The sequence below is a fragment of the Chrysemys picta genome, chromosome 22 (assembly GCF_011386835.1).
Source record: "Chrysemys picta bellii isolate R12L10 chromosome 22, ASM1138683v2, whole genome shotgun sequence".
In the NCBI taxonomy this organism is placed as follows: Eukaryota; Metazoa; Chordata; order Testudines; family Emydidae; genus Chrysemys; species Chrysemys picta.
Window position 1 is genome coordinate 1085819 of NC_088812.1, and position 24692 is coordinate 1110510.

At 56.3% G+C, this 24692-nt stretch overlaps 2 protein-coding genes and 1 long non-coding RNA gene across 6 annotated transcripts in view; 2 read left to right on the forward strand and 1 right to left on the reverse strand.

Moving 5' to 3' along the window:
• The window catches only part of LOC135977034 (intercellular adhesion molecule 5-like), a 71832-nt gene extending 49105 nt beyond the window's left edge, over positions 1-22727 (forward strand). For 3 of the 4 annotated variants that reach the window (XM_065575634.1, XM_065575635.1, XM_065575637.1), the window contains 5 exons: positions 14664-14981; positions 17415-17696; positions 18626-18904; positions 20022-20264; positions 21056-22727. In XM_065575634.1, the coding sequence (XP_065431706.1) occupies positions 14664-14981; positions 17415-17696; positions 18626-18904; positions 20022-20264; positions 21056-21273 (1340 nt within the window). In that variant the 3' untranslated portion in view covers positions 21274-22727. The remainder of the gene's footprint in view (positions 1-14663; positions 14982-17414; positions 17697-18625; positions 18905-20021; positions 20265-21055) is intronic. The other variant, XM_065575636.1, reaches the window with a different exon arrangement.
• LOC135977035 (uncharacterized) overlaps positions 1-24692 on the forward strand; it is a 348641-nt gene that overhangs the window by 84204 nt on the left and 239745 nt on the right. The window lies entirely within an intron of this gene.
• On the reverse strand, positions 730-5529 carry LOC135977038 (uncharacterized). Its single transcript, XR_010594344.1, has 2 exons — positions 4519-5529; positions 730-1371 (listed from the first exon to the last, which is right to left on the reverse strand). It is a non-coding gene; the product is annotated as an uncharacterized LOC135977038 (long non-coding RNA).

The window sequence follows — 24692 nt, forward strand, 5'->3', positions numbered from 1 at the left end:
ACACACACACGCATGCACACACAGAGGTGTACGTACACACACATACACACGCGTGCGCACACAGAGGTGTACGCACGCACACACGTGCACACACAGAGGTGTACGCACACACACACGCGTGCACACACAGAGGTGTATACACACACACAAACGCACACACACACGCATGCACACACAGAGGTGTACGTACACACACGCGTGCACACACAGAGGTGTATACACACACAGACACGTACACACAAACACACGTGTGCACACACAGAGGTGTACGCACACACACACACACGTGCACACACAGAGATGTACGCACACACCCGCATGTGCACACACAGAGGTGTACGCACACACACAAACGCACACACACACGCATGCACACACAGAGGTGTACGTACACACACATACACACGCGTGCACACACAGAGGTGTACGCACGCACACACGTGCACACATAGAGGTGTACGCGCACACACACGCGTGCACACACAGAGGTGTGTACGCACACACACACACGTGCACACACAGAGGTGTACGCACACACACACACGTGCACACAGAGGTGTATACACACACAGACACGTACACACAAACGCACACACACACATGCAGCCGTTGCGGGGAGGAAGCAGCAGTTGGGGAGAAATGAAAGTGAAAGGCGCGTTGCCTGCCTGCTCTGCCAGCTGCAGCCCTGGGGGGCCGAGCCAGACTAAGTGCGGGCGGGGGCGGGGGGGGTCTGGGCCATGAGACACACACTTGCCAGCACAGCCCTGAGCCTCTCAGAGCCAGGACATGGCTGGGACAGCCGAGCACTGGAGGGGAGGGGAGGGTGGGGTGGACAAAGGGGAGGGGAATGGGCTCTGGGCAGGGCCAGTTAGGAGATGGGCCCCCAGTGGGGAGCAGGTTTAACCCCCCCCCAGCTGAGCAGTTAAACCAGCCGTCGTGGTGCCAGGCGTTGCCTGATTTAGGAGGTTAATAATATGAATTTGGATAGTGGGTTTTAGGCTGGCCAGTCTGTTTGATTAGAAGATAATAAGGTTCTTGTCCCAAATCAGGCTCCACATCATTTACAAAGGGCCCTCGGGGGGATGACAGGAAGCTCCCACTGAGACCGATAGATCCTTAAAGACTTTTTATTAAGAGAAATGAAGTATCTAAATGGTAATTCAATGGTAAAATAATCAGCGTTGCACAGTTACAATTGTATTGCTGCTAGTCAAAAGATCCCGATGGGGTTATAGGCTACATAGCTTTGGTTCACATACTCACCCCCTCCCCTGATAACCTGGTGGGGAGAGACACAGGACCAGCCTCAGCTCAGCGGTTCAGGTTCCTCAAGTCTTGAGTGAGAGGGGCAGAGCTTAGAAGAAGCTGGAGCTAAGAGCAATCGTAGAAAACTTCGAGTTTACTTAACTAACTTAAACTCAAAATGAAAACCTAATCCACAAAGGCTTAGGGAAACCAAGCTTAGCCCAGTCCCCTGGGAACAAGCAAACGCTTCCTAACCAGGCCCTTTGTATGGGCAGGTGCCTGGACCCTCCTTCTAGGCCCAACCTTCCTTTCTCACCCACAAAAATGTGAGGGTCACGTACTCCACAGGCTGGTCTGTTTCTGCGTATTGATGACATGTACATACATATTCATGACATTTGATCATACACACACACATGTTCTCCCAGTTATTTCGGTTCTTTCCTGGTGGTGCACCTGTTAAGTCTGAGGGTACAGACTTGGAAACCCCCTATGCTGTTCTACCGTTATCTATCTATCTGGGGGAAAGGCCTGAGCTCAACGTACAGGGTCTGGCCTGTAGGTCCCTTGCATTACAGCCGAACTCACTTTAATATAAATCTATAAACCTGTTACAATAAACCAAATACTTAAACGATAAGAAAAGATAGATCTAGGCAAGCAAGCAGGTTAATCCTATAGGCTACATGCCCCCCTTTGACGGGGTGGTTTGCAACAAAGAACCCCATCACATAGGTACGGATGCAGGTGGTTAAGTATCTGTGGGGACAGTTTTAACGCCATTTTCCCTCGGTCGGGGTGGAGGAAGGTGATTATAAAGATGGTTTTCTGGACCCTGGTACATTTCTGGAGTGGGCGCCACATATACATATTCATTATCCTTAACATTTGGTGCCCATGTAGGTCTCTGCTTGGGCTCGTTAGATAGTTCAGTGGTTTGCACATTGGCCTGCTAAACGTAGGGTTGTGAGTTCAATCCTTAAGGGAGCCATTTAGGGATCTGGGGCAAAAATCTGTCTGGGGATTGGTCCTGCTTTGAAGAGTGGGTTGGACTAGATACCTCCTGAGGTCCCTTCCAACCCTGATCTTCTATGCTGCAGGCATCCTAAAACAAGGAAATTAATCCCAGTTGCAAGTCCTTGGATAGTATCAGGGGGTAGCCGTGTTAGTCTGTATCTACAAAAACAACAAAGAGTCTGGTGGCACCTTAAAGACTAACAGATTTATTTGGGCATAAGCTTTCGTGAGTAAAAACCTCACTTCTTCGGTCCTTGGATAATAACCCCTCCTTTTAACCCAAATGTTTTCCCAGGAGTCTTTGTAGGCTCATGACCCTCATTCATTAACTGGGTAAGAGCGTGTTTGGCTTTGTCCATATAGTTAGTAATTTGTATGAGGCGGTTCTTCTTACGAGCCAATAATGACTTTAACTGTAACCCTAGTGGGGGAATGTGGACAAGAAAGCTGGGTGTACTTTGGATAAAGTCTGATAGGCTGGGTTGGACTGGATAATGGTGAGGTTTTCAAAACTGGGAATAGGGGGAATAGCTTGATTGCCTGTCGAAGTGGGTTGCTTTGGAGTAAAACAAAAATTTGGCTCTGTGACAGGACACTTCAAGGGACCATATTTGTATCTCTTTTGGTTGGTAACCTGCAAAAGTGGCTATTTCCAGCCTAGGTTGCCCTCTCCATCAGAGTCTTCCACTTGGCCAGCCTCACCAGGCATTTCTTTCCCTGCGGTCCACACAGACCAGCGTGGGTCTCAAACGCATTACGCTACAGATAGACGGAGGCCCCTTTTCAGAGCAACGGGCCACCTGCGGTACTTTCCAGGTCTGAGCTGGAGTGTGCCAGACCCCCAAGGGAGGGGCGTTAATGCGTTCCCTATAGATGTCGTCTCCAAGGGGACCTATATGTAACTGTTGTCCCCTTATTAAAACTCAGTGGGGTGTTTTGGTTGCTAGCTCCCAGTGCCAAAAGGAAGGGGGAGGGTCGGTGGGAAATCGGGCCCTGAGACTGACAGTCCCCAGGACCATGGGGAGAGGCCAATGCTCCAGGTCAGTCTGATTGACAGGGCGGGCAGGCTAATGAGGGAGTCAGGAGGCGGGGGGAGGGGGTCCCGGTCCCTGTGAGCTGGCATTGCCTGGGTCAGACCGAGTGGGGGCAAGCTAAGGGGAGAGCCGGGGCCCAGGCGGAGCTGGGGAGCAGAGCCGGGCCGGCCAGGGGGGCAGAAAAGCCGCCCAGGGGCCTGGAGGCCAAGCAGCAGCAGCCGCGCTGGGGCAGGGTGGAGCTGGAGCCAGAACAGTGGAGCTGGGGCTGGAGCCGGGTGTGGTGAGCAACTGGGGCCAGCCAAGGGGGACCCTGCGCAAAGGGCCCAGTGCAGAAAGACACCCCCAGCCCAGCCAGACTGGGAGGGGGATCTTAACCCAACGGGGGCGACGCTGGGAAGAAGGGTCCCACCACCCAAAGCCTGGAGGTGTGTGGCCACCACCAGAGCAAGTGTCCGACCCGCAGCGTCTCTGCAGCACGGCCGGGGCCTGAGAAGGAGCCGGGGACCGACAAGGAACAGCCTGTGACCTGCCCGGACGTTCCAGAGACACTGGTTGTGATGTTCCCGGCCACAGAGCAGGGTGACGTGTTTTCCTTCAACCTTTCCCATTTTCCCTTATTCTTTTTTTAATTAATTGCTGATTAAATAAATTGTATTTGCTTTAAATTGTATGAAATGATCAGTGGGTCAGGAAAGCACCAGTGCAGAGAGAGTACCCCGGAGTGGGGACACCCTAGCCCCTGTCCTAGGTGACCACAGCAGGGTTGGGGATCGAGCCCCCCAGGAATCCTGGGCCCAGCCGCGTTGGGGTTACGAGGACTCTGCCAGACAGGAGAGTGGAAGGGGAGCCCTTAAGGGCAGGGAGGGCTTTGGGTTAAGGAAGTGGGAGCGAGGACTCGGATCCTTTCGCTAGCCCACTTCACCGGGGTCGTGCAGAAGCCAGGAAAGTTCCCCACAATAGCGGGACCATTCCCCCGCTTACATGTACAATGGACAGCAGCCAATTGCCTGTACACGTCCTTGTTTGGGTCAAACACTGGTAACGAGGCTGAGGCCAATTAGAAAAGAAACGTGTTGTACAGCCCACCTGGTGGCCAATAGGTACTTTTCACAATTGTCACACTCAGTTCAGTTGGTGACATTAAACGTGCGGCATAGGCCACAGGTGTGATTTTCCCATGCCGCTCTTGTGAGGCCACAGCCGCTAACGCATTAACACTCACCGCTGCCTCCAGACCATCGGGTATCTCAGGATCTGGAGTGATCAACACCGGAGCCTTGACAATGGCCTGTTTTAGCTGGGACCCTGCGTCCGTGTTCTGTTCAGTCCATTTCCATCGGACACTCTTCTTTAACAGTTGCTCCAAGGGACCTGCAATGGAAGCAAAATTGGGAATGAAATCCCTGTGGTCCCAAAAGGGATCTGAAAGCCGTTGGGTCCTGTGGTAAAGGCACTGTTTGGATTGCATCCCCGTTCTGCTGCCGGGGTTCTACCCCACTTTGTCAGGTTGGCCATTAGCTGGGCCTTGGCCGGATGGCACGTTAGCCCTGCTTCCTTTAGGATCTGCAGGAGCTCGTCAAGCCTTTCCAGAGGCTCCTTCTTGGTCTGTGTTGCTAAACACGGGTCATCTACGGATTGAAACAGAACAGTTGGTTTAGAAAATTGCAATAGTACCTGTGTCGTTTGCGCATGGAACAAAGCTGGAGAATTTTTACAGCCCTGGGGTAAACGTGTCCAGGAGTATTGGACCCCCTGGAAACTAAATGCAAAACGGTCCTGTGAAACGTGGGCCAATGGTAATGTCCAAACGCTGTTACTGATGTCTAGGACAGTAAATCACACAGCCTCTGGATCAAAGCACTTGATTAGATCTGGCATCTTGGCCACTGTAGGGGCACAAGTGGGTGTGACCTGGTTCAGGCGCCTGTAATCAATTGTGAGATGCCAAGAACCATCTGGTTTCTTCGCAGGCCAAATGGGGGAATTGGCAGTGGAAGTACATCTATGTAGCACTCCCTGTGTCAGTAAAGACTTGACAGTCTTTCCTATGTCTGGGTAAGGATACTGTTGTTACCCCAAAATCTCTGTGTGGAATAATAAGGAGGTGACATATACAACAGGTTCAACTCCTACCAGCATCGATCAGCTGGGAGAATTAGAAATCTGTGTGCCTCCCGCCCGTGTTGCATTGAAATAAAGAACAGAGAGATTATAACCTTAAACAGAAAGAAGATTGATTAAGGGATAGATACAACTGGGGGAAGATTCACTATGGGGAACACTACAAATACCCATGAAGAGATTCCAGCAAGGGGGCATAAAGCCCAGGCCCTTAAACTGTCCCTTGGCTAAACTAATAAATGCCCGAAAAACAATTACTGCCTCTCTTCTGGATGCAGATGGAGGACAGCGGCAACGGATGGTCCGTCTCAGGGTCTCTGGGACATCGGAGGATCTGGTTCTCTACTGCCGAAGCAGGAGATCACAGATCTGGGCTGAGAGCACCATCTTCACTGGATCCTTTGGTGGATTACAGGAGTCAGGTACGTATCAGAGTCCTTGACAGACGTTAGTAGCCGAAGTCTTGATCCGATGCCGTGCGAAGAACCTGGACGTGGCTGCCTCGATGGTGGACAGCGCCTGCGTCGCCGCTGACCGTCCCTTCTACGCTCTCTGAGGCGCGCATTCCTGCGGCACCCTCTGACAGGCCCTGCTCCCAACCGGGTCCAGCCAGTTCTCTGTCCCTCAGGTTCCGGGAGGAAAACAGAGTTTTGGCGGGAAAATGCCATGAAGAAAGGGTACCAAGATGGAGTTCAAACCCTGCCTATCATATGCGCCATCTTGAATTTCTAAACTCCATTTTGAATTGCAGCAACATTCATAACAGAATCTGACCACGTACCAAAATCACTTTTACACTGTCTTTGGGCTGAAACCTCTCCTCCTTCCACAACAGTAGTGACTGCCAGGCCTCCACAATCCCGTCTGTGTTTAGCAAAGGCATCCGCATGCTTGCGAAGTAACGCCTGTAACTCAGACTAGCCACTATTTTGTTCAGATCACACCCCTCAGGTTCAGAGTCCTCCACTGGAGGTATGGTTACTGGTGAATCATCCTTTGCCAGTTCTACGGTAAGACACAATTGGTTAAGCCAGGGGTCTCAAAGTCCCAGCCCGCGGGCCAGCTGCGGCCCAAGAACCTCCCCTCCACGGCCCGCGGAAACTTTTTAAAAAGTTTTTTCATCCGACCCTTGTGGCTGCCGGCTGAAGGGGGGGCCGGGAGGGGAGCGGGCAGGAGTGAGTCACATGCTCCTCCCCCCAACATTGCTCCATCCTGCTGCTCTGGGACTCTCCCTAGGCATTCGCCTCGGGCAGCTTGGCTCCCTGCAAGCGGTTCCCTACCCCTGCTGGCGGAGGAGAGACCCACGCAGCCACGCTGCCGGCTGTCTGCTGCAGGCGCCCCCTCCGCAGCTCCCATTGGCTGGGGGAGAGGGACAGGGATACCATCACCAGTTGCCGGGCAGAGTTAGCCATGGAGGCAGCGTCACTAGTCGCTGGGCAGAGTCAGCCGGAGCAGCATGAGGCCAAGGGAGCGAGGGAAAAGGGTGGTAAACGGGCCGGGAGGTGGCGTGAACACCATCTTCAGTGACGTTACTGGCCCGCTGGGAGGATTTGAGGACTGGCCCTGGCCCTAAGGCAAATTGAGTTTGAGACCCCTGGGTTAACCAAACCAAGAACACATCCCTGTTTGTACAGGAAATCAGTTCCCAATAGGCAATTCCTTGGCTCTGCTAATTTCATCAACGCAAAGGTCTGAACCTTTCTAAGGTGACCTAGCTGTACTTCAACGGGATAGGAAGGGTGGTAACAACCTGATTGCTTGCAAAAGTTGAAAGTGTTTTCATACGCCCTGATGTCAGAGAAGAGGCTCTAGGATCCTCGACATGGATAATGCTAATTGCTGCCCCAGTATTTATAATACAATTCCTGGGGCGGCCCCCCCACCACTGCAGATACTCCCGCTTGCAACCCTGCCTAAAGAGGCTATGATTACGCTCGGAGCCGGTTGGCGTCATGCCGAGGAATTTGTAGAGTATGCAGACAAATAATCTCCGGGTTTTCCTTCTATCTCTTCGGAGGCAGCCAACTAGAGGAGGAGAGGCTGTCCACCGGAGAGAAGGCAATGGGTCAACGGAGGCCACCGGACAGTTCGAGGGTGCTGGGCTCGGCCTTCCATCATCAGCTCATTCACGCGTGCTGGGAGTTCCGGAATATCCCGTCGTTGAGCCTCAAGCGTCTGCTGCATCATTACAACGGAGTCCTCACCTCTGTGGGAGGTGGTGACGTGGATCTCTGCAGGCGGCATCTGAAAAGAAAGGAACACGGTCCCCGGGCCCTACCTGGGGTCCAAATGCATAACCCTGTCGAGGGGCATGCCCACTCGAAGGTCCAGGGTTACTACGTGGGTTAGAATCATAGATCATAGAATCATAGAATATCAGAGTTGGAAGGGACCTCAAGAGGTCATCTAGTCCAACCCCCTGCTCAAAGCAGGACCAATTCCCAGCTAAATCATCCCAGCCAGGGCTTTGTCAAGCCGGGCCTTAAAAACCTCCAAGGAAGGAGACTCCACCACCTCCCTAGGTAACACATTCCAGTGTTTCACCACCCTCCTAGTGAAATAGTTTTTCCTGATATCCAACCTGGACCTCCCCCACTGCAACTTGAGACCATTGCTCCTTGTTCTGTCGTCTGCCACCACTGAGAACAGCCGAGCTGCATCCTCTTTGGAACCCCCCTTCAGGTAGTTGAAGGCTGCTATCAAATCCCCCCTCATTCTTCTCTTCTGGAGACTAAACAATCCCAGTTCTCTCAGCCTCTCCTCATAAGTCATATGCTCCAGACCCCTAATCATTTTTGTTGCCCTCCGCTGGACTCTTTCCAATTTTTCCACATCCTTCTTGTAGTGTGGGGCCCAAAACTGGACACAGTATTCCAGATGAGGCCTCACCAATGTCGAATAAAGGGGAACGATCACGTTCCTCGATCTGCTGGCAATGCCCCTACTTATACAGCCCAAAATGCCGTTAGCCTTCTTGGCAACAAGAGCACACTGTTGACTCATATCCAGCTTCTCGTCCACTGTGACCCCTAGGTCCTTTTCAGCAGAACTGCTACCTAGCCATTCGGTCCCTAGTCTGTAGCAGTGCATGGGATTCTTCTGTCCTAAGTGCAGGACTCTGCACTTGTCCTTGTTGAACCTCATCAGGTTTTTTTCTGCCCAATCCTCTAATTTGTCTAGGTCCCTCTGTATCCGATCCCTACCCTCTAGTGTATCTACCACGCCTCCTAGTTTAGTGTCATCTGCAAACTTGCTGAGAGTGCAGTCCACACCATCCTCCAGATCATTAATAAAGATATTAAACAAAACCGGCCCCAGGACCGACCCTTGGGGCACTCCACTTGAAACCGGCTGCCAACTAGACATGGAGCCATTGATCACTACCCGTTGAGCCCGACGATCTAGCCAGCTTTCTATCCACCTTACAGTCCATTCATCCAGCCCATACTTCTTTAACTTGGTGGCAAGAATACTGTGGGAGACAGTATCAAAAGCTTTGCTAAAGTCAAGAAATAACACATCCACTGCTTTCCCCTCATCCACAGAGCCAGTTATCTCATCATAGAAGGCAATTAGGTTAGTCAGGCACGACTTCCCCTTCGTGAATCCATGCTGGCTGTTCCTGATCACTTTCCTTTCCTCTAGATGTTTCATAATTGATTCCTTGAGGATCTGCTCCATAATTTTTCCAGGGACTGAGGTGAGGCTGACTGGCCTGTAGTTCCCCGGATCCTCCTTCTTCCCTTTTTTAAAGATGGGCACTACATTAGCCTTTTTCCAGTCATCTGGGACCTCCCCCGATCGCCATGAGTTTTCAAAAATAATGGCTAATGGCTCTGCAATCTCACCCGCCAACTCCTTTAGCACCCTCGGATGCAGCGCATCCGGCCCCATGGACTTGTGCACGTCCAGTTTTTCTAAATAGTCCCGAACCACTAGGGTCATTTTGCCAACGCTGGTTCCTAGGGAATGTAGGAACACCTCGGCCTAACCCTGGGGGTCCCTCAGTCCTCACGGTGGGATCAGATTGTGGTTCCTGAAGTATTGCAACAGAGGCTCCTGTTTTAGGACCTCCCTGAGAATACGCCTTGGCCGGTCAGGCTAATGCCTCCTGCAAAGAAGTGCCATCAGTTATATGCATGTTAACCATTTCCTGCAAACGGGGAAGAGCGTTATTGACCAACAAACTAACGTACAGTGACTCATCTGTTTCCTCTTTCATGTGACTGGGCCATGCTGCCCTTAACCGCAGGTGAAATTGATGTGGGGACTCATTAGGTCTCTGCTTTAGGTTAGACAGGACGGCCACTCCAGCTTGCCCCGGATGCTGATTGTGTTCCAGTAGGGCTACTGTGTCTTTAAAAAATCTCTCTTCTACCCTAAACTCAGGTGGCAAAGGACTCCCTAATGCTCGATTCACTGTGAGTTGTAAGATTTTAACCCAATCTTCCCTTGGGAAGCCAAACACTTTTGCTGTTTCTTGTACACGCTGTGCATGCATTGCAACCGAAGAATCCTCCATCATCCCTACTTGCTTAGCTACCAGAGCTAGGGTCTTAAGATCTGTAACAACTGCTACAGGGCAATCAGAATTAGAATCCGAGGATCTTCTCTCCGGATCGGGATCTGGGCTTTTATCTGAGCTGGTATCTATAATTTCTATGTTTTGACTTCTCCTACCCAAATCCACATTTTCCTCATCAGAGCAATCAGAACTTCCCCCTGGAAATAATTCTGGATGAGCAAAGTAACCTTCCATAAAGCCTCTACGTCCTACACTCAAGGCATCTCCACACTGACGCAGGACGTCTCTCCATCCGTTAAGATCTGGTGTAGTAGGGTGTTTTACTGGTACACCAGATGATACCAGCATATCCCAAGGGGGTGTAGAGAGTCCACAAAATTCTAGGGACCTAGGCAATGTTGAAGATCACCCAAATGCCAATAAGTGTCCACCCAAAGGGGCTGGGTCTCCTAATCTATATGGTGCCAATGTAACATTGGGTGGAGGAGCAGAAATTGCATCCCTTGGTTGTTGTCTCTCTCTGTGTTGTAACCTAGAGATTACTACATCACAGGCACTAGCTACTGGTGTCACTTTTGACACCGCATCTTCTAGTCCCTGAACAATCAGTCAGGGCACTTCTCTTCCTCTTCACTATCGGGGCAGACACTAACAGAGGAGAGGATATCTCCTCCCCCTTTGCTCTGCTCATTTCATCCTCTACATTACTAGTCGCCTCCTCTATGATGACACTCAACTCTACCTCCGGTGGTGTCACCCTGGGACTTCCTTTTTCTATCTGCAGATTGCTAGTCACTTCCGCACTACCAACTTCCTCTCCTGACTCTCCCAGAGCTCCTGAGACTCCGCTCCTAAAGGTACCGTATCAGCCTGAACTAACTCGCTCGCCTCCTTCTAGTGATTGGCCCTGCGGGGTTCTCTATCTCCGTCGGTTCCACCATGCCAATAGGGATGGGAACCAACCGATTCTTTGACTTCCTCTAACACTTCTGCTATTGCTTCCAACAGCTGACCTCGGTCTGATTTATAGCCGCCCAGCGATTTTAATCTGGCAGCCGCTCGCTCCTGCCAACAACGTGCTTCTTCTCCTGCTTCCTGTACCTGGTATCTAGGCCGTTCTAATGTTTTCTCTAACTCCTGCTTCTTTTGGAAAAGTATTGACCGCTCCTCTGAACTACATGTAGCCGATTTGTTAAATGCTGAATAACCTTCCTCCCCCATCCAAAGTTTGCTGGGCTTTTCTGAGTAACTCGAATTTTTTATTCAATTCCTTTCCCAGCGAACTACAAGCCACGAGCAGACATTCAAGAGCGATTTCCTTTACCAGTTTAGCCATTTTTTTCTGCTCTGTTTCTACGTCAAACACCTCGCTCACAAAAACCCCACGGGTTACAATGCTCAGAGATCATCTCGCTATTCCTCAGCTGTTCTAAACCTTCTCCATGTTCCTGAATGTCTTTTCTGGCAAAGTTTTCTAAAGCCAGACTGCGGGTAATGCTACTCGTGCTCTTGCTCCACTCACCTTAACACGTAACATAGAACTCACTTCAATTCTAGAACTTCACTATTCACTAGCCTATATGATAAACTAGATAACTGAACCCTCTGCTGGTCTTTACTCTGAAACTGAAGGCTCCCTTCACAGAAACCACAGGAAACAACACTTCAAACTGGTTTTTACACTTAGTTCAAAAAGTCCCAAGTAGACGATAGAGGTGGGGGGCGCGTTCCCCTCTCTTCCCTCGGTGGCTCGTAGCTGATTGAGAGGCCTCTTTTCCCCTGTCGGGACCTGCCAAACAGCTGGGGGAAACTGAGGCAGACAGATCAGAGGTGCAGCCTGGGAGAGTTGCGGGGACTGAAATAAGGTAGCTCGAACTGTACAAGTTCTGAGTTACTGCGGCCTCTTGGCGGCAATTAATACATAGATTTATCAACTCCCCCGCCACCACTAGCGTGGGTTTTCAGGCCCGATGCTACTGCGGTATCATTCGTTATAACTTCAACCTTCAACAAAGCCCCTTAAACGCACATATCACTTTAAATAATAACAACTGTTACTCTTTATCTTGCAAGACTAAATTCAAAACCTCTAAGCTAAAACTCTAGTCAAACCACAGCACAGAACAGGAAATACTGGGAACGCTGCCAAGAAGCAGTCACAGAAAATCACCTTCCTGTGCTCTGAAGAGCGAGTAAGACGCAGAATCTTCCTCTCTAACTCTTTACTTATGCCTCAGGTGAGATTCTCAGGGGTCTAAAGATGCCTGGAATCCCGGAAAATCCCTGTCAGACGCCTCGACAGAAGCTGCCGCCGAATTGCTGCCGCCGCGGAAAGGCACGTGCCGCTCTAACGGCACCCGGACTGCCCCCGCCGTCCGCGGCGGCAATTCGGCGCGCTGCTTGGGGCGGCAAAAACAGTAGAGCCGGCCCTGGACAGAACCCCACACCCAGGCAGCATGGGTGGGTTACACGAGCTCGTAAAACTCCGTCCTCCTCCTCAATGTGACGCGAGATGAGCCTGATTCCTTGCTTCCCCCCACCTCCCCGGTTAGAAATTACATCGACTGGGTTTAATCAGGAACAAAACAAATGTATTAACGACGAGAGCAGATTTTAAGTGGTTTAGGGGGGAGCAGACAGAACAAAGCAGGTCACTAAGCAAATGAAACAAAACCGCAGACTGAGCTTAGCACACACGATAGGTAGGATACAAATTAGCAAATTCTCACCCCGAGTGATAAACAGACGGGCAGAGTCTTAAGGCAGTGTCCCCCTGTCCCCCCGCCCCCAGGCGTTGGCCGTGGCTGGGGGTCAGAGCAGCCGGTTGGTGGAAGCCCCCAGGGCACTGCCCCGGGATGTTTGCTGCAGCCAGAGGTGCCCGTGCCGTGTGGGCAGACGTCCCCGTGCGGGCTTTCACCGAGCCGCGTGAGCGCCCGTCACTGTCACGCTGCAGCCCCGTGGGCTAGAGCCGCTCCTGGAATTACCCAGGTCCCGACGGGCACGGCCCTGCTGCCACGGCTTCCCCGCTGGGGCGCCCGCGAGAGCTGCAGCAAAGCTGGCTCGGGTACGGCGCCGTGTCATGCGGGCGAACCCCGGGCAGGGCAGCCAGAGGCGGGCGCGAGGGATTATATCAATAACGTCACAGGGGGCTAGTGGTCTGAGCGCAGGGCTGGGAGCCGGGACTCCTGGGTTCTCTCCCTGGCTCTGGGAGGGGAGTGGGGGCTAGTGGTCTGAGCGCAGGGCTGGGAGCCAGGACTCCTGGGCTCCGTTGCAGACCAGATACCGGGCTAGATGGGCCCTGGGCTGAGCCGCCCTGGCAGTGCCTGTGCACCATCTCCGCATTTCCAGTGACAGCGACTCAGTCCCCAGAGCCCAGGGCCTAGGCGGGCGCCCCGGCAAGACTCCCATTGACTTCAGTGGGCTTGGACCAGGCCCCACGGGACCGACGGAAAACCCAAGCCCAGCTCCCCCGACTCCTGCTCTCTCTGTCCCTCTCTCCTCAGCCATGAGACCCCAGCGGCTCCAGCATCCCTCTCCCAGGGGCCCCCTGGCGTGGCTGCTGCTTCTCCTGGTGCTGCCGGGTAAGTGCCCCCCACCCACCCCCCGCTCAGGCTGCGTGTCCCCAGGGAAATGCTAGTGGGACCGGGCTGGGCTGGGAGCTCCCCACTGGCCCGGCAGTGAGGTGGTGACATCGATTTGTTTTACTCATTGTTAATGAAGGCGCCTTCTTACAGAATCACCAGGAGGGGAGTGGGGCCTAGTGGTTAGAGCAGATTGGGGGGTGGGAGCCAGGACTCCTGGGTTCTCTCCCTGGCTCTGGGAAGGGGGTGGGGTTTGATGTTCTGCTTTCTCAGTTTCACTGGGCTGTATCCCCCAGAGGTGCAGCCTCAGTGTGATAGATCCGTTTGCTGTTTCAGGGGCCGCGCAGGGCTCGTTTGAGGTGAGCGTTTCGCTGGAAGCTGCCGTGGTGGGGCACGGAGGGTCCGTCAGGATAAACTGCAGCACCACATGCCAGGATCCTGGTGCCAGGGGCGGTGTGGAGACCTCGCTCATCAAAACCAATAGTGAAAGTGGACCTGGGTGGGTGGCCTTTCTCCTAACCAATATCACGGAGTGGGTGTCGTCCCCTCAGTGCTACTTCATCTGCGGTGGAAATACGATGGTGGCGGCTGCAAACATCTCCGCTTACCGTAAGTGCCGCTGGCTCCCAGCTGCAGTGGGTCTGGGGAGGCTTTTGTGCCACTGACACTTTCTGGTGCAGGGTAGAGCTAGAGAAAGGGAAAAGTCCCTGGCAGAAACTAGGGTACAAGGCTGTGCTCTGGCCCTAGGGCAGGGGACTGGCTGGCTCAGGGGGCAGAGAATGGGACACGGGCCTTTCCCCTCTGGGGACACTGGCTCTGCTCCATTAAGCCAGGCAGCACCTGCGTGGAGTTACCCCCTGGCAGCCGTTGGGTGGGAGGAGTTGGTGGGCTCAGTCCGGCTCCTGGCAGGGCAGGAATCCACATCCCAACCCCCTGCCCCACTTCGAGCCCCTGCCGGCCGGTCAGCGAGACTGAGCCTGGCTCTCGCCGCCAGCAGGGTCCCCTCCGGGGCAGGGCTCAGCCGGCCTGGGGCGCGGAGATGCACCTGCCAGGCTCTTCCCCCAGCGGCGCCTTTCAGCAGCACCCAGGTCTACAGGATCCAATTAACCGACCTTCGGGTGCTTCCCCCTCTGGCTCCAGGGGCGCCGGAGCAGGTGGTGCTGGAGCCGATCCCCGAGATGGAGCTGGGCCAGGCCTATAACGTGACGTGCCGGGTTCTGAACGTGGCTCCCGTCACACACCTCACCGTGACCCTCCGGCGGTGGGGACAGACCCTGCACACGGAGATCTTCCAGAACCACACCGGGACCGGACCCGACAACGTCACAGTGACCCATGAGATCACCGCTCAGCGATCGGACCACGGGCAGGAGATCACCTGCCACACAGCCCTGGACCTGACACCGCACGGGCCCCACTTCAAAAACAGCTCCTCTGCGGTGGAACTCAAGGTTTATGGTGAGTTCCCACATGCTCCATGTGCCAGACACACCGTTCCTCCGTGCACCAGAGACACTGCTCCATGTGCCAGACACACCGCTCCGTGCACGAGAGACACGCTTTGTGTGCCAGACACACCGTTCCGTGCACCATAGACAATGCTCCATGCACCAGACACATCGCTCCGTGCACCAGAGACACGCTTTGTGTGCCAGACACACCATTCCGTGCACCAGAGACACGCTCCATGCACCAGACACATCGCTCCGTGCACCAGAGACACGCTTTGTGTGCCGGACACACCGCTCCGGGGGCTGGCCGTTCAGGGGACACAGGGGCTTTGCCTGACGGCCCCGCTCCCTGCACCCCCTGCCGATATTCACCCCCCCACAAACGGGCACCAAATGCTCCCTGGGCAGGATGGATTCCCTGCTGTCCTGGGCCCGTCGATGCCGGTCCCAGGTTGGGGGCTGAGATCTGTTCTCCCAGGTGGCCGAGGTGTCCCGGGCGACCCCTTTGGGAGCTCCCCTAACGCAGACTGATGCGTCTCCTGCTCTTTACACACCTACTGCGTGAGGTCCCAGCCCCCTGTTTGCGAGTCCCCCCAGCCCCACCAGGCCCAGCTGGGGCTGGCTTCCGACACGCAGAACACGGTGAGCGCCCGTGGAGGGGTCACAGCGATTTAAAGGGATGCCACCCATCTCCCATGCCCTACATAGAGGGGGGACGGGTAGTCACATGGCCAAAGTGCTGGGGGTGGGGGTGTAACGGCGCTGCCCATGGGAGCCAGCTGAGGTCACTCAATCAGGGTGAACTGCAAACAGAACGGGGCAGACAAACCCCAAACGCTGGTGGATCTTCCAATACTTAGATTTACCAACCAGCCCAAAACAGCCAGAGTCCAACCAACGCAGTTCCCTTAAAGTCCCCAGCCTCAGGCCTCTGTCCAGACACACACGTCAGATACGATGATGATTCCTGAGAATCTGATCTCATCGTATAAAAGAAAAGGTTCTTCCAACCCCAAAGGATCAGCCACACACCCAGGTCCAATGATAACTTAGATCTTACCCAAAATACACACTTAGAGCCAATTCTTATTAACTAAACTAAAATTTATTAAAAAAGAAAAGAGAGAGAGAGTTGGTTAAAAGATCAATATACAGACAGACTTGAATTCAATTCTTGAGGTTCAGACACAGCAGAGACAAGTTTGTAGTTGCCAAAAGTCCTTTTAGAAATAGTCCATAGGTTATAGTCCAATGTCCATATTCAGGGTGGCTCCAGTCAGTGACTGGGGATCTCAATCCTTGTGGCTTAAGGTTTCCCCCTCTTGAAACCCAAAGCAGATCTGAGATGCAGCAGGATCGTGTCCCAGGGGTTTTTATACATTTCCAGCAGCCTTTTGGTCTGAGAAAACAATAGGCTTAACTCTCCTTCTCCCAAACATCCTGACAATTAGCACAGGGTAATTTATCCATTAAACAGTTCAGATCCAGGTTACCACAACCTTCAAAGAGACATAGAAACAATTATACTATTTCATTCAAGCATCTTCCTAAATGTTAATATTCCTTTTTTGATCTTTGAATTTAAAACTATAGCAATAGACAAGACTTGTTTGCTGACATCACAAACTCTGAGCAAACACCTCCCCTTCTACCTCTAACAATGCAGACTTGCATTTCACAGCTCTATTCATTTACAGATCTTCCTAACCAGTCTCTAAAGTTCGGCCATGGGTCAGGTCAGTCTGGGAGGTAATTAACTCTTTCTGGCCCTGTCACCTTTCAATGAGATATTATATCACACTCATAACATCACAGGGGGCCAAGGGTACTGTCTGAGTCCAGGGTGGGGCCCTCCGCCCACCCGGGAGAGGGAGGGTCCCTGGGGGTGGGTTGTCTCACCCCCACAGCATGGAGTTCATGCGGCGTCAGGCTCCTGCTTCCCCTTCGGGGTGATGGTTTCTTCCCCTTTTTCAACCTTCCCCTCCAGGTACCTTGTCCTCTTTGGGGCCTGGCCTGGCGGGAGCAGAGGAGGGCAGAGCGCTCTCGGGGCTGCTACGGGGCTTTGGTGACAGCAGGGTGTGGAACGGGGTCAGGAAGGGCAGTGATGGGTCCATCAGCTGGGGGCGGGGTATGGGGATGGAGGGAGAAGTGTGTGTGTGCGGTTTGGGGCTGGATAGGAAGATAGCGGGGTGCAGTCTGGGCAGGGGATGGACAGACAGCTGCAGGGGACAGTGGGGAGATAGAGAGACCCGAGATGGGGCTAGAGGACTGGGGTGGGACAGCACGGGGCTGGATAAACAGGTTGGTAGTTAGATCGGGAGCAAACTGCATCTCAGCCCCCGTTGTCGCCGTGTCTCTGGATTTCCTCACTGGGTCCCAAGGGGCTCCCTTTGCTGATGTTTCCCTCATGCCCCGCGGTGGTTTTTCTCGCCCGCTGCAGATCTCCCAGAGGAGCCATGGCTCCAAACCTCCCGCTATATCGAGGTGGGCGCCAGGCCGCTCGCCCGCTGTGGGGTGGCCGGGGTCTTCCCCGTCGCGGGAGAGGCCTGGTTCACCCTGTCCTTTGGGGGAGTGAGCCTGAACTTCACTGTCACCACGTTGGACAACACGGCCACCGCCCAGGGCGAGGTTTGGTCCCCGTCCCCGGGACAGCACCAGCTGAACTGCACTGTGACTGTGGGGCCCGTGTCCAGATCCGCAGGGCAGAGCGTTCTCGTTTACCGTGAGTGTCTGGGGGGCTCCCGGCCTGCCTGGATTTCGGGGGCTCAGGGGCTCGGCGGGGGACGTCGGCACTGTGGGCCGGGCTGGCGCGGAGGCTGGGCAGACCTCTGTGGGTTCAGCTCCCGCGGGGGCTGCTTTCAGTTCACGTCGGTTCCTCCCCGTGGACTTTACATCTGAGTTTTCAGGCTGAAACTCGCCCCAAGCCCAGAGCAGAACTCAGCCCCCCCGGCCCGATTTCCCACGGGTCCCCCCCGGCACCAGATCCCCTCCCTGCTCCCACGCCCAATCCTAGCCTGGCCTGGGACTCGTCCCCCGACACCCCTCTGTGGGGCTCTGACCTGGCTCCCCTCCCACACAGGCGCTCCACTGAGCCGGGGTGCTCCCAACAAACCAGTCTGTCATCGCGGCCGAGCGGCTGCGTAGCCCAGGCCAGGGAATTCCTCCCAGCGGCTCCAGAGAGTCAGAGCCGCGCTGGGCTGGAAGGGAGCGGGCAAGGCCACCGAGCCGCCCCCTGCCATGCGGAGACTGGGGTCAGTCTGCCCCTGGCCCGGCCTGCCCCACTAGGGAGAGGCAGGTTCGTACCTTGATGCAGGGCATGAGGAGCGGGCGCTGCCGGAGAACGGAGCCCTCACCAGCCAGAGCTGGAGGGGAGAGGCGGGGGGAGCCATGGGGATTTCAACCTGCAGGAGAAATTTGGGCCCAGGTACTCAAAGGTACTTAGGTGCCTAACTCCCATGGGATCTGGGCCTAACTCCCTTCGGGGTCTGGGTGTTAACTTGAACGGGCCAGGTGTGTCCAGCCCCGAGCTGACTTCGACCATCTCACCGCCCGGTCTCGAGCGAAGCGTCCTGCCGGGGAGCCAGCGTGCTCCCCCTCGGACGGGGATCGGCAGCCCGGGCCAAACAGCAGCTCTGTCCCGGTCCTTTGCAGGTCTCCCTGAGCCCGTCCTGGAGGTAAACGAGTCCCGGACCCTCGTTAACAGCAGCGTGACCGTTACGTGCCGTTCTCCTGAGGCCGACCCCCCGGGCGTCCTGCTCCAGCTCAGAGACGCCGAGCGAGTCCTGGTCTCCAGCCCCCCGGCCCAGCCCCTTGTGCAGCTCCATCTGACGGCTGGCGAGGAAGACAACGGGAGGGAGTTCACGTGTGAAGCAACGCCTGTCTCCGGCATCCCCGCCATGAAACGCACGTCTGCCAGACTCACTGTCCTCTGTGAGTAGAGGGGCCGCGGCTCCGTCTTAGGTGCTGCTCCGGCCCCGGCCCCACCGGCCACGCTCTGCGCTCACCCCCCGGCAGTCAGGAAGCAATGCCCCCTTTTCACAGATGGCAGCTGAGCCCCCCAGAGCCTCAGTGCTTCAGCCAAGGACTCGAACCCCAGGCTCCCGGCCCATCCTCCTGCTCCAATCCCACAAGCTTTTCTTCCGACGCACTCGGCTGGGACAGCGACTCTCTTGTGCCTGTGTCCCGGGGCAGCCATTCCTGTGCAGCAGCGGCCAGAGAAATGCACTGGGTCATAGACTCATAGACTATCAGGGTTGGCAGGGACCTCAGGAGGTATCTAGTCCAACCCCCTGCTCAAAGCAAGACCAATTCCCAGCTAAATCATCCCAGCCAGGGCTTTGTCAAGCCGGGCCTTAAAAACCTCTAAGGAAGGAGATTCCACCACCTCCCTAGGGAGCCCATTCCAGTGCTTCACCACCCTCCTAGTGAAATAGTGTTTCCTAATATCCAACCTGGACCTCCCCCACTGCAACTTGAGACCATTGCTCCCTGTTCTGTCATCTGGTACCATTGAGAACAGTCTAGATCCATCCTCTTTGGAACCCCCTTCAGGTAGTTGAAAGCTGTTATCAAGTCCCCCCTCATTCTTCTCTTCTGGAGACTAAACAATCCCAGTTCCCGCAGCCTCTCCTCGTAAGTCATGTGCTCCAGACCCCTAATCATTTTTGTTGCCCTCCGCTGGAGTCTACAATTTGTTCACATCCTTTCTGTAGTGTGGGGCCCAAAACTGGACACAATACTCCAGATGAGGCCTCACCAATGTCTAATAGAGGGGAACAATCACGTCCCTCGATCTGCTGGCAATGCTCCTACTTATACAGCCCAAAATGCCGTTAGCCTTCTTGGCAACAAGAGCACATTGTCCAGGCCCCCTGTGCTGCCCGAGGGCAAGGCCTGCTGGTGCCAGGCAGGGCAGTGGGGGGAGCCCAGCGAGGAGGCTCCTGTGGCAGGGGAGAGCCGCTGGCCTTGGCAGCAGCCCCGGGGGCGGGCAGGAGATGGGGCTACATGGCCCTGGGCAGCGTAACCAACCGCCCCCTCTCGCTTCCAGACGGGCCCAGGATGGACGACTCCGGCTGCCCCAGGGAGTGGATCTGGAAGGAGGAGACGGAGCAAACCTTCTCCTGCCTGGCCCGGGGGAACCCAGCGCCAGCCGTGGTGTGCACGAAGGACGGGGTGCCCGTCAGCATCGGGGTGCAGCGGCAGGTCAGGAGAGAGGACGCCGGGACCTACCACTGCAAAGCATCCAACGCGCACGGCTCGGCCAGCCGGGATGTGACCGTCCAGGTGGAATGTAAGTGGCCTTTGGTGGGATCCTCCAGCAGGTGACCGGGAGGGTGGCATGCAAAAATGCCAAAGGGATTTAGGAGCACAGGTTAATGGGTCTCTTTGGTAAAATCCCGTTGACTTTCCATGGGATTTAGGAGCCCAAACACCCCCCAAAGCCGCGGGGGCTCAGTACAGGGATCCGGGCTGCCATTCTCTGGCCTGGCGTCCTGCTGGAGGGCAGACTGGCAGGCCCAGGGATCCCATCTGGCTGTTCCATCGGTGTGGCTTGTGCTCCGCAGGCTTGGCCAGGGCACAGCCCCCCGCCCCCAGGCTCAGGGGGTGCGTCCAGGCATCACTCCCACCCCGGAGCGAGCGGGGATGGGTCCAGCGTCCTGCAGCCTGGCGGTTTTCAGGTTCATCTCTGTCCCAGCTCGTCCTCCTACTAATTATGTGTAATATGACAGAACACCAACCGAGATCAGGGCCCTGTCGGGCCGGGCACTGCCCAGACCCCGGCCGAGATCAGGGCCCCGTCGCACCGGGCGCTGCCCAAACCCCGGCCGAGATCAGGGCCCCATTGCGCCGGGCGCTGCCCAGACCCAGCGTGAGAGACAGTCCCTGCCCAGAGAGCTCACCATCTAACCAGGCAGAGTGGAAGGGGAAACTGAGGCACTGAGCAGGTGAGGTACTTGCCCAAGGCCAGTGGCTGATGGGAGTAGAACCCAGGTGTCCTGAGTCCCAGCCCACTGCCCACTGCCCACCCCACGAGGCTGAACCAGCTCTTAGTCCTTCTCAACCTCGCTCCTTCTTTAACAGATCTCAACATCCTGGGTTTGGCACTGGGGCTCGTAGGTGCGGCTGCTGCTCTGACCGGACTAGGCGTGGGGGGCTACATGTACTACCGCTCCACGAGAATCCGAAACTACCGGCTCAGACGGCAGCAGGCCAAGCAGGCCGAGCAGGGCAAGCCGGCCGAACAGATGAGCCTGAACGGGGCCACACAGAACACACCTGAACTGGAGCACAGCGTCTAGGCCTGGAGTGCAGGACCCGGAGCCCTGGGGCTCCTCGCTGCTGCTTTTCCCCTTTGCCCCCGGGGAGCCCCCGTTAACCCTCGGGATGCTGGGCAATGCCAAGAGCCTGGCGGTTCATGGCCTCTGTGCTGGCAGCACGGGGCCCTCCCATGCGCACACCAGCTGCTCTCCGGAGAGCAAGGATCAGAGGGAGGGAGGCCTCCGGAGCGGGGCAGACACCCCCAGGACGTCCAGGGCTGGAATCTCCCGTGTCCTTGGCCGGAGGGACGTCTGGCTGCAGCTGAGCTCTGCCCCGCTGGGGAAGCAGGTGGCTGGGAGACCCCAGGCCCAGCAGGAAACGCCTGTAACACTAAAGTCGGAACAGTTGTGCTGGGAGGGGAACGGCGTTAACGGCCGCCTCTAACCACTTCTCCTAGCGATGGGGAAGGCGCCTCCGAGCCGCACACCAGCTCTGCCCCAGCTGGGGAGGCGGCCGCACGGGGCACGTGCGACGGACCCACGGGATCACTGTGAAAACGGTTCGACACTAACCAGACGGGCTTTGGGATCGCTGGGTCTGTGCAACGGAGACGGGCCATGGGGTCTGTTACTCGGATCAGCTGAATTGCAAGACGCTATGTCCCCCCTCCACCGTATCCCCAGCCATGGAGCGGACTCAGGGATACCAAGTCTCCCCCGCCTGTGGGGCTGAGCTGGGCGCGGCGTGGCAGGGACCAGGGTCTGCGCTCCACGGCCCGGTACGGGGGCGGGGAGGTCAGTGACGTTAATAACTGGAAGCGAAAGCCCCCAGTCTGTGTGAAGAGAGCGTAAGGGAGAGACTCGGGCAGGGGGCGAAGGGAACTGTTCGTATGTTACAGGCAAACGGTGGGAAATTCCCCTTCGGGACTTTTCCGACCCCGCGGGGGGCTGGGGAGCAGCTGGCCCCGGAGGCGTCAGAGTTAAAGGGCCGGTGTCATTTGCAGAGCGTGTCTCGGGGCCGGGATTGCCAGCAGAGCCCGGCGCGTTGGGGGGGCACCAAGGAGCTCTCTGGCCAAGCCGGCTGTTCTCGGGGTGCCTCGCTGGGGGCTGTCTCTGGGGAATCCCCCCCAAGGGAGGGGGTGTGACGAAGTGGGACCGTTCTTAATGTTTCCTCTGAATACTGGGTGGGTGCCTCAGTTTCTGTCGCCTGGCAACTAATGGCCGGGGCCCTTCCCCCCTGCACGGGGATGCTAAAGGTGTTGGAGAACAAAGAGATCAGGTGAACTCCTGGCCCAGGAAAGAGACAAAGCCCAGAGGAGGAGGGGCTGGAGGGGGTTTCAGTTTGGAGCTGGCTGGGGACGGGGAGTGAGGGCAGACGGGGGTGTCTGGCTCTCTGAACCCCAGAATGGACCCGGCTGAGGGGTCCCGTTCGCTGGACCTACAAGCTCTGTTTTAAACCGTGTTCCTGTCATCTAATAAATCTCTGTTTTACTGGCTGGCTGAGAGTCACGTCTGACTGCGAAGTGGGGGTGCAGGACCCTCTGGCTTCCCCAGGACCCCGCCTGGGCGGACTCGCTGTGGGCAGCGCACGGAGGGGCAGATGCTGAATGCTCCAAGGTCAGACCCAGGAGGTGAAGCCGTGTGAGCGTCTTGCCCTGAAGACAGTCTGCTCCGAGGGAGAGGAGGCTCCCCAAAGTCCTGACTGGCTTTGTGGGGAGCAGTTCCAGAGCATCGCCCAGGGACTCCGTGACAGGGGGCTGAGGCCCTGGGACTGTCCAGCCTTTCAGCACGTGTGACGAAGTGGGGGGTTTACTTGTTTTCTGTGGGGTTTCAATGGTTTGCATGCAGAGGGGGTGGGACTCAGTTTCCCTGGGTGTTACTGGTTTAACGAGGTGAAGGGAGAGGGAGTTTGTTGTTACAGAGGACCAGAGAGAGGACTTGGGGACCCAGCCGATGGCCGGGAGGATGGAGACCCCAGCGACTGGGGACCTGATGACGCAGAGGCCCAGCTCAGGAGACGCAGCCGGTTCTGGCCAGTGGGAGGACAATGGGCTGCAGAGTGAGGACCCAGTGACCTAACCAGCCGGTTCCAGCCAGAGGACAGAAGCGAGGAGAGGAGGCCCCGGTTTACAACCCTGTTTACCTGGAGAGAAGACAATGGACAGAGGCGGGGCCTGGGGCCGGGGATCTCAGATGCCCAGCTGGGAAGCAAGGGGGGCTCGGGGCTGGAGAGGGGGAGCAGGCAGAGCCCACCTGGATGCAGGGGAGACTGGGATGTGCTGGGCTGAGGGAGGCCAGGCCTGAGGCCCTGAGAGTTTCCTGTGCTGTGTTCAACTCTCAATAAACCCTCCTGTTTTATGCTGGCTGAGGGTCACTCCGGTCTAGAGAACAGGGTGGCATCAACCCCTTCAGGGGTGGAGGCCCGGGGGGTCCAGAGCGAGGGGACTCCCTGAGGGGGCCCACAGCAGAGACAGACATGCTAAGGCTCAGAGAGGTGCAGCTCCAGGAGGTGGAGGGGCCTGACCCCGAGAGAGAGTGGACCCCGGAGAAGGGCTGTCGTACTGAAAGGGGCACCCCCCACGGGGCCAAGAGTGGGTACGATCTGTGAGTCCGTGACAGCATGTCACCCCTGTGCTGAGCCCAGCAGGTCAGGCCCGGGGCAGAGAACAGGAGCGACCAGCCCTGGAGATCTCCCATGCAGGGAACTGATCAGGGGCCCTGTGCTGGGGTGATCCAGGCCCCACGCTGCAGAGGAAGGTAGAAAAGCCCCCAGGGTTCCCGCCACGCTGACCTGGGGGGAAATTCCCTCCCTAGCCCCACTCTGACTGCTCCGTCCCCTCTCCCTCCCTCCCCGTACACATCCCTCCACCCACCCTCCTACACCCCCATCCCCATACACACCCCACTCCCTTCTCTGAGCCGGGGAGAGAACCCAGGAGTCCTGGCTCCCAGCCCCCCTGCTCTAACCACCAGCCCCCACTCCCCTCCCAGAGCCAGGGAAGGAACCCAGGAGTCCTGGCTCCCAGCCCCCCTGCTCTAACCACCAGCCCCCACTCCCCTCCCAGAGCCAGGGAAGGAACTCAGGAGTCCTGGCTCCCAGGCCCGCGCTCAAACCACTAGCTCCCACTCCCCTCCCAGAGCCGGGGAGAGAACCCAGGAGTCCTGGCTCCCAGCCCCCCTGCTCTAACCACCAGACCCCACTCCCCTCCCAGAGCCGGTGAGAGAACCCAGGAGTCCTAGCTCCCAGCCCCCCCTGCTCTAACCACCAGCCCCCACTCCCCTCCCAGAGCCGGGGAGAGAACCCAGGAGTCCTGGCTCCCAGCCCCCCTTGCTCTAACCACCAGCCCCCACGCCCCTCCCAGAGCCGGGGAGAGAACCCAGGACCTTATCCCCAATGATGGTGGTGCTGGCTGGAATGGCGGAATGAGGGCGCAGCCCGGGAGGAGGGTGTGCGGAGCGTC